Genomic DNA, 9,487 nt, shown 5'->3' on the forward strand with positions numbered 1-9,487 from the left:
TTCTCTGTCTTTCCTTAGGATGCACTGGGCCAGCCTCAGCCCCATAGGGGCTACAGGGTTCTATGGATGAGGCTCCTCCTGTGGCCCACTGTCTAAATGTCCCCTTCCTCCAACAGTTTGCATAAGTTCTCTGATTTCCCAGAGTACCTTCTGGCTCCTTCTCCTCAGGGATGTTATCATTCCAGTCCATATCCCAGTCAGGAATTCTATGCCTTTAGATCCCAGATATTTTTCTGGAATCATAACTCTGGTGAGCAGCCCAAAAAGTGCTTAATGTACCAAGACAACTCATGTAGGGTGCATTATGTTTCTAGTGAGGTGGGGATGAGTATGAAGAACATTCGAGGACAGTTAAAGAAAAAGAAACTAAAATCTCTATCCAATGTGAGATAATACATGTCAAAGATTTTATTTAAGTCATTAGTTAATGAGAAAACCAGTAAGATGTTACAAATGATTCAAAGGACAATTCCAAGAGCCATAGCTATCTAAGCAGGCAATGAGGAATGTTGAGATAAATGCAGAAACTGATGCAAAATGAGTCTGAAATAAGTTGCATTCCACCTGACACAACTCACTTGCATATGGACAAGAATCATTTGCATTATTAGTAGTTTTCTGCAATTTACAGAGTAACAAAATAGCTCAAAATCAATGAAAGGTGGAGATAACCATGAATAGTGCTCTATAAAGGACACCCAGTAAATGTGGTTTGTTTTTTTATTTGTTGGTTTGGTTTTGTTTGCCAATTTTAAGGTCTTTCGCAATTTTTCCAATTTTAAGGTCTTTCACAATTTTTCCTGATAGGAGAAAGGCCTCTCTTCCTTTCCCATACCAATCTATATCTAGTGTTAACTATTAGAAGCACTGTATGTGAGGTGGGAACAGATGTTTCTGTTTGTGAAGACCAATACATGGGTCCTCCTTAACTCCAAACCTCAATAAATGCTGTAGACTCAGTGTGTGGTTCCACCCCCCAAATTCACATGTTGAAAACCTACCCCCCAATGTGATGGTACTAGGAGGTAAGGCCTTTGGGAAGTCATGACATCATGAGAGTGGAGCCCTCGTGGATGGGATTAATGCTCCTTATAAAAGAGACTGGAGAGTTCCCTCTACCATGTGGGAATACAGCAAGAAGATGGCCATATGGCAGAGGAGGGTTTTCACCTGAACCCAGGTATGCTGGCATCCTGATCTTAGACTATCAGTCTTCAGAACAGTAAGAAATAAATTTCTGTTGTTTATAAGCCACCCACTTTATGTACTTTGTTATAGCACCCAAACAGACTAAGACAACAAAGGGTAGACGTCTCCTCCCTTTTAGATAATTGTTACTCAGAGTGTGGTCAGGCATCACCTGAGAGCTTACTTAGAAACTGAGAATTTTAGACTCTGTCTAAATCAGAATCTGTATTTTAAATGATTCCAGACCTGGATTCAGGGTGAGGTGAAAAAAGATCCTAGACCTAAAGAAATTGAAAGACATCTCATATTTATTTATCAGAAGAATTAATACTATGAAGATTGCAACACACTCCCAAATTATATACAGATCCAATGCAATATCTATCAATATTCCAGCTAGCTTTTTCTGGGAAAGAAATTAGCAAGCTACAGAACAGCCAAAACAATCTTGAAAAAGAAAAATAAAGTTGGACAACCCATACTTCCCTATCTCAAAACTTACTACAAAGCTGCAGTAATCAAGACAGTATTGTATCAGCATAAGTTCAAATATATAGATCTACAGAATAGAACTTGGAGTCCAGAAATAAACCCATATATCTATGGTCAACTGATTTTCAACAAGTGTACCAAGACCATCCGATGGGGAAAGAATAGTCTTCTCAAAAAACGGTGCTGGGATAATTAGAATCCACATGCAAAAGAATGAAGTTAGATTCCTTCATTATATCATATCCAAAAATTAATTCAAAATAGATCAGAGACCTCAATGTTCCTAAATGTAAGAGCTAAAACTACAAAACTCTTAGAAGAACACCTAGGTATAAGTTTTTGTGACCATGAATTAAGCAATGGTTTCTTGGATATGACACCAAAAGGACAAGTGACAAAAGAAAAAACAGATAAATTGAATTTCATCATAATTAAGAACTCTTATGCTGCAAAGGACACCATTAAGAAAGTGAAGACAACTCACAGAATAGGAGAAAATACTTTCAAATATTATATCTGATAAGGGACTTGTATCAAGAATATACAAATTCTTACAATGCCACAATTAAAAGAAAAACAATGCTATTTAAAAATAAGCAATGGATTTGCATAGACATAACTCCTAAGAGTATATACAAATCTTCCTGGGAAGATAGCAGAATAGGAGAATCCTAAACTCACTTTGTCCCACAGTTACACCTAGAAAACACCCATAGCAAAGAAATAAACAAGAAAACAACCTGAAGACAGGTAGAACATACTCTCTCTCAAATAAAGAAATAATAATAGTAATAATAAAGAAAAGTAAAAATGCTGAAGAAGCCCAACTTTGAATTTGGAAAGCTCATGGTTCTTCATGGTGATGGTAGTAGTTCTGGAAAAGCTACTGGGGGTGAGACTGGTGTTAAAGTTGAATGAGCTGATAACTATGAGCCACCAGTCCAAGAATCTGTTTAAAATTCCGACATTTCATCATGACAAATACAAAAATCTTATTTGTGATGTTTAAAAAAATAAAATAAGATAACATAGCCAAAAGCGGTGATAAAGAGCAATAGATCATTCAAACAGAAAATCAACAAGGGAACTGTGGCTTTGAATGACACATTGGGCCGGATGAATCTAAGAGATACATTCGGAACATTCCACCTTAAAAACAGCAGGATACACATTCTTTTCAAGCGCACATGGAACATTCTCCAGAGTAGATCATATATTAGGTCACAAAACAAATCTCATAAGTTAAAAAAAAACTGAGGTCATTCCATGCATCTGTTCCAACCACAATTCTATGAAACTAGAAGTCAACCACAAGAAAAAAAATCTGGAAAGAATACAAATACATGGAGGTTAAATAGCATGTTACTAAACAACGAATGGGTCAACCAAGAAATTAAAGAGGAAATTTAAAAAATCACGTGGAGACAAATGAAAACAAAATGGTCCAAAATCTTTGGGATGTGGAAAAGGCTGTTCTAAAAGGGAAGTTTCTGGCAATACAGGCCTATCTCAAGAAGTAAGAAAAATCTCAGATAAACAACTTAACCTTACACCTAAAGGAGCCAGACAAAGAAGAACAAACAAAACCCCAAAAGAGTTGAAGAAAGGAAATAATAAAGATTAGAGCAAAATAAGCAAAATAGAAACCAAAAAACCAATAGAACAGATCAATGAAACCAGGAACTGGTTCTTTGAAAAGATAAACCAAATTGTTAAAACTTCAGTCAAATTCATAAAAAAAGAGAGAGGACTAAAATAAACAAAATCAGATGAAAGATGAGAAATAACAACTGACACCACAGCACCACAGAAATAAATACACAGGATTATAAGAGACTATTATGAAAAGTTATATGGCAACAGAGTGGACAACCTGGAAGAAATGGATAAATTCCTAGAAACCTATAGTCTCCCAAAACTGAATTGGGAAGAAATAGAAAATTTGAACAAACCAATTACCAGCAATGAAACTAAATCAGTAATCAGAAAGTTCCCAAGAAACAAAAGCCTAGGACCAGGTGACATCATAGGTGAATTCTACCAAACTTTTAAAGAACAGTTAATAGCTATTCTTCTCAAACTATTCTAAAAAATAAAGAGGAAAGAAAGCTTCCAAATTCATTCTATGAGGCCAGCATTACTCTGTTACCAAAATCAGATGAAGACACCACAAAACAATAGAAGTGCAGACCAATATTTCTGATCAACATAGATTCAAAAATCCTCAACAAAATACTAGCGAACTGAATGCAACAATACACTTTAAAAAATCATTCATGGGACACCTGCCTTCATTGGCTCTGTTGGTAAGCATCCAGCTCTCAGTTTTGGCTCAGGTCATGATCTCATGTGTCATGGGATCAAGTCTTGCGTCTTGCGTTGGGTACTCTGCTCAGCACGGAGTCTGCTTGAGATTCTCTCTCACTCTCCTCTGCCCCACCCCTCTCAAATTAATAAATAAATCTTTTTAAAAAATCATTTACCCTATCAAGTGGGACTTATTCCTGGGATGCAAGGGCTGGTTCAATATTCACAAATTAATCAATGTGATACATCACATCAATATGAGAAAGGATAAAAACAATATGATCATTTCAATAGATGGAGAAAAAGCATTAAATAAAGTACACAAACCATTCATGATAGTAGCCCTCAACAAAGTAAGTTCAGAGGGAACATATCTCAACATCATAAAGGCCACATATGAAAAACCCACATAGCTAACATCATATTCAGTGGTGAAAAGCTGAGAGCTTTTTCTCTAAGATCAGGCACAAGACAAGGATGTCCACTCTCACCACTTTTATTCAACATAGTACTGGAACCTCACCAAAAAACTACTAGAACTGATAAATGAATTTAGTAAGCTCACAGGATACAAAAATCAATATACAGAAATCTATTGCATTCCTATACACTAATAATGAAATACCAGAAGGAGAATTTAAAAAAATAATCCCATTTGCAAATGTACCAAAAATGAGAAAATACCTAGAAACAAATGTAACCAAGGAGAAGAAAGATGTATACTCTGAAATCTATGAAACACTGATGAAAGAAATCAGAGACAAGGGGCACCTGGGTGGCTCAGTTGGGTAAGAATCCAGCCCCTGATTTCAGCTCAGATCTTGATCTCAGGGTCCTGAGCTCAAGCCCTCCATGGGGCCCCACTCTGGGTGTGGAGCTTACATTAAAAAAAAGAAAAAAGAAATCAGAGACAACACAAACAAATGGAATGGTATTCCATGCTAATGGATTGGAAGGACAAATATTGTTAAAATGTCCATACTACCCAAAGCAATCTACAGATTCAATGCTGTCCCTATCAAGATACCAAGAGGATTTTTCACAACACTAGAACAAACAATCCTAAAGTTTGTATGGAACCAAAAAAGACCCCAAATATCCAAAGCAATCCTGAAATAGAAGAACAAAACTGGAGGTATTACAATCCCTGGTTTCAAGATAAACTACAAAGCTATAGTAACCAAAACAGTATGGTACTGGCACAAAAACAGACATCTAGATCAATGGAACAGAATAATGAGCCCAGAAATAAATCCGGTATTACATGGGCAATTAATCTTCAACAAAGGAAACAAGAATATGCAATAGGAAAAAGATGGTCTCTTCAACAAATGATGCTGGGAAAATTAGTCAGCTATATGCAAAAGAATGAAACTGGACCACTTTTTTGCACCTTGCACAAAATAAACTCAAAATGGATTAAAGACCTAAATGTGAGATCTGAAACCACAAAAATCCCAGAGAGGAACACAGGCAGTAATTTCTCTGACATCAGACATAGCAACATTTTTCTTGATATGTCTCTTGAGGCAAGGGAAACCAGAAAAAACAAACTATAGGGACTACATCAAATAAAAAGCAAAGTAAAGGAAACAATCAGCAAAACTAAAAGACAACATACTAAATGGATGAATATATTTGCAAATGACATATTTGATAAAGAGTTAGTACCACAAATATATAAAGAACATATACTACTCAACACCAAAAAACCCCACATGATCCAATTAAGAAGTGGGCAGAAGACATGGTCAGACTTTTTTTCAAAGACGACTTATAGATAGCCAACAGACACATGAAAAGATGGTCAACATCAGTGATCATCAGGTAAGTACAAATCAAAACCATGATGAGATACCACCTCACACCTGTCAGAGTGGCTAAAATCAAGAATACAAGAAAAAACTGTTATTAGTAAGGATGCGGAGAAAGGGAAAAACTCTTGCATTGTTGGTGGGAATGCAAACTGGTGCAGCCACTCTGGAAAACAGTATGGAGAGTCCTCAAAAAGTTAAAAATAGAACTACCCTACGACCCAGCAATTGCACTACTAAGTATTTACTCGAAAAATATAAAAATACTAACTCAAAGAAATATATGCACCTCGATGTTTAGAGCAACATTATCTACAAGACCCAAATTATGGAAACAGCCCATGTCAATTAATGAATAGATAAAGAAGATGTGATATATATATATTATAGATAATATATATATACACACAAAATATTACCCAGCCATAAAAAAGAATGAAATCCTGCCATTTGCAACAACATGGATAGATCTAGAGGGTATAATACTAAGCAAAATAGGTCAGGGAAAGACAAATACCATATGATTTTACTCATATGTGGAATTTAGGAAACAAAACAAACGAACAAAGGAAAATAAAGAGAGAGCGAGAAAGAGACAAACCAAAAATCAGACTCTGAACTGTAGAGAACAAACAGATGGTTACCAGAGGGAAGGTAGTTTGGGGGGATGGGTGGAACAGGTGAAGGGGATTAAGAGTACACTTAACCATGATGAGCACCGAGCAATGTATAGAATTGTTGAATCACAATATTGTACATGTGAAACTAATATAGCAGTGTATGGTAGCTATGCTGGAACTAAGATTTAAAAAAAGAAAAGAGAAAAAGAAGTCAAACAAATGGCCAATAAGTACATACAAAGATGCTCAACATGGTTAATCATTAGAGAAATGCAAATCAAAATGACAATGTGATACTACTTTACATCCACTAAGATGACTATAACTAAAAAAAGACACAATAACAGTGTTGGAACCTTCACATATCTTTGGTGGAAATGTAAAATGGTATAGCCACTTTGGAAAATATTTGGCAATTCTTCAAAATATTAAACATAAAGTTGTCCTATGACCTAGCAATTCTACTACTAGGTATAGTCCCAAGAGAATAAAAATATTTCTATACAAATCCCTGCAAATATTCATAGCAACATTATTCATATTCACAAAATGAAAACAACCCAAATGTCCATCAATTGACAAAAGGATAAATCAAGTGGGGCATATCCATATTACGGAATAGTATTCCATAATATGGCGTCATCATGGTATCTCATCATGGCCTCAAAAAGAAAGATTAGGAACATTATGCTGAGTATAGAAATCAGATGCAAAAGGTCATATACTGTATGATTCCATTTATTTGAAATGTCCAGAATAGGCAAATCTATAGAGACAGAAAATAGATTAGTGGTAGCCAGGTCTGGGGAGTGACTGCTTATGGGTAGCCAATTTCATTTTGGAGTGATGAGAATGCGAAATTTGATCGTAGTGATGGTTGCACAACCCTATGAATATATTAAAAACTATGCAAATGTTCACTTTCAAAAGGTGAATTTTATAGTATGTGAATTAAATCTTAATAGAGTTGTTTTATTCTTTTCTAGTGTTGGAGGGTGGAGGGACAGAGCAAGAGGAAGAGAGAATCCTAAACAGGCTGTACCAGCAGCCCAGAGTCTGACCTTACAACCCTGAGATCACAAGTTGAGCTGAAATCAAGAGTCAGGTGCTTAACTAACTGAGCCACCCAGGCACCCATAGAATTTTTATTTTTTTTAGAGAGATTTTATCTCTTTATTTGACACATGGAGAGAGAGAGAGACAGTGAGAGAGGGAACACAAGCAGGTGAAGTGGGAGAGAGAAAAGCAGGCTGCCCGCTGAGCAGGGAGTCCAATGTGGGTTTGATCCCAGGACTCTGGGATCACAACCTGAGCCAAAGGTAGACGCTTAACTTAATGACTGAGCCACCCAGGCTCCCCTAGAATTGTTATTTTTAAAAATGGCCTCAAAACACCCTGCACTAGGGCACCTGGGAGGCCCAGTTGGTTAAGTGGGAGATTCTTGGTTTCTGCTCAGGTTCTGATGGGAGGGTGGTGAGATCAAGCCCCAGGTCTGGCTGGGCACTGAACACAGGTTCTGCTTAAAACTCTCTCCCTGGCCCTCACCACCAACCCACTCCCACCCATCCACCCCTTGCTCTCTCTCTCTAAAATAAATCAATCTTTTTTTAAAAAGATTTTATTTATTTATTTGACAGACAGAGATCACAAGTAGGCAGAGAGGCAGCCAGAGAGAGAGGAGGAGAAGCCCGCTCCCTGCTCAGCAGAGAGCCCAATGTGGGACTTGATCCCAGGACCCTGAGATCATGATCTGAGCCAAAGGCAGAGGCCTAACCCAAAGAGCCACCCAGGTGCCCCTAAAATAAATCAATCTTAAAAAAAAAAAAAAAAAAAAAGACACTCAGAATTGTCCTTGGCCTTCTGCCTCACTCAGTGAGTGACTCAGAGAGAAATTGAATGTGGTGCCCCGCCCCTAGCCCGCCCCTTCCTGCGTGACCACGCCCCACTCGCCTAACGGATCCAACGTCCCAAAGCCAGAGTAACGGACCTCATTCCAGCGCCATCACGGAGAACACCACAAGGTTTACTTCTTCACCTAGCTTGAAAGCACACCGCGGACCTGTCGCCACCGCCTTTAACACCACAGCTTTCATTTTGCACCGCCGTCACCTTCGCCCTGGTGCCTGAGCCGCCAGCCATGGCCACCCCGCTGCTCTCCCAAGTGCGCCAGAACTACCACCCCGACTGCGAGGCCGCCATCAACAGCCAGATCAACCTGGAGCTCTACGCCTCCTACGTGTACCTGTCCATGGCCTTCTACTTCGACCGCGACGACGTGGCCTTGAAGAACTTCGCCCGCTTCTTCCTGCGCCAGTCCCGCGAGGAGACCCAGCATGCCGAGAAGCTCATGGAGCTGCAGAACCAGCGCGGGGGCCACATCCGCCTCCGCGACATCAAGAAGCCGGACCGCGACGACTGGGAGGGCGGCCTGAAGGCCATGGAGTGCGCCCTGCACCTGGAGAAGAGCGTGAACCAGAGCCTGCTCGACCTGCACCAGCTGGCCACCGACAAGAACGACGCCCAGCTCTGCGACTTCCTGGAGAGCCACTACCTGCACGAGCAAGTCGAGGCCATCAAAGAGCTGGGGGGCTATGTCACCAGCCTGCGCAAGATGGGGGCCCCCGAAGCCGGCCTGGCAGAGTACCTGTTTGACAAGCTCACCCTGGGTGACAGCGACAAAAAGAACTGAGTTGGGACTGTTTTCCCGCTAGCCCCAGGGTGCATGGTGACTTTTCCTGATCACCATGCCGAGCATGCGTATTGCAGTATTGCCTTTGCAAAAAGTTCCAGTTTTTTTCTTCCAGTTTTGCCATAAATAAGTAAAGTTGTTTGGTTTCAATAAAGTTATTTGGCTCTTAAATAAATAAAGGTCTCTGATTCGTGTGTGCAAATGTCTCCCCTTTAAAGTTTGTAGGCAGGTGTCCAGGAGTCTCTCCACCCACCCAACCCCATCCACATATAGCTCAGGATCTTGGGAGATGGAGGGGGAAGGTATTCCATGGGACCCTGGAAAACACAAATCAATCTTTCCCTGATAAACAATGTGAGGGTGGGGTGGGGTGAGAT

At 39.4% G+C, this 9,487-nt stretch overlaps 1 protein-coding gene across 1 annotated transcript; it reads left to right on the forward strand.

The window, feature by feature from the left end:
* Positions 1–8,388: 8,388 nt before the first annotated feature.
* On the forward strand, positions 8,389–9,231 carry LOC125091784 (ferritin heavy chain-like). The gene has a single exon (XM_047715766.1). It carries the CDS (start codon positions 8,559–8,561, stop codon positions 9,108–9,110), a length of 552 nt encoding a protein of 183 aa, XP_047571722.1. The 5' UTR covers positions 8,389–8,558; the 3' UTR covers positions 9,111–9,231.
* The last annotated feature ends 256 nt before the right edge of the window (positions 9,232–9,487 follow it).

This window comes from Lutra lutra, chromosome X (genome assembly GCF_902655055.1).
Source record: "Lutra lutra chromosome X, mLutLut1.2, whole genome shotgun sequence".
NCBI lineage: Eukaryota > Metazoa > Chordata > Mammalia > Carnivora > Mustelidae > Lutra > Lutra lutra.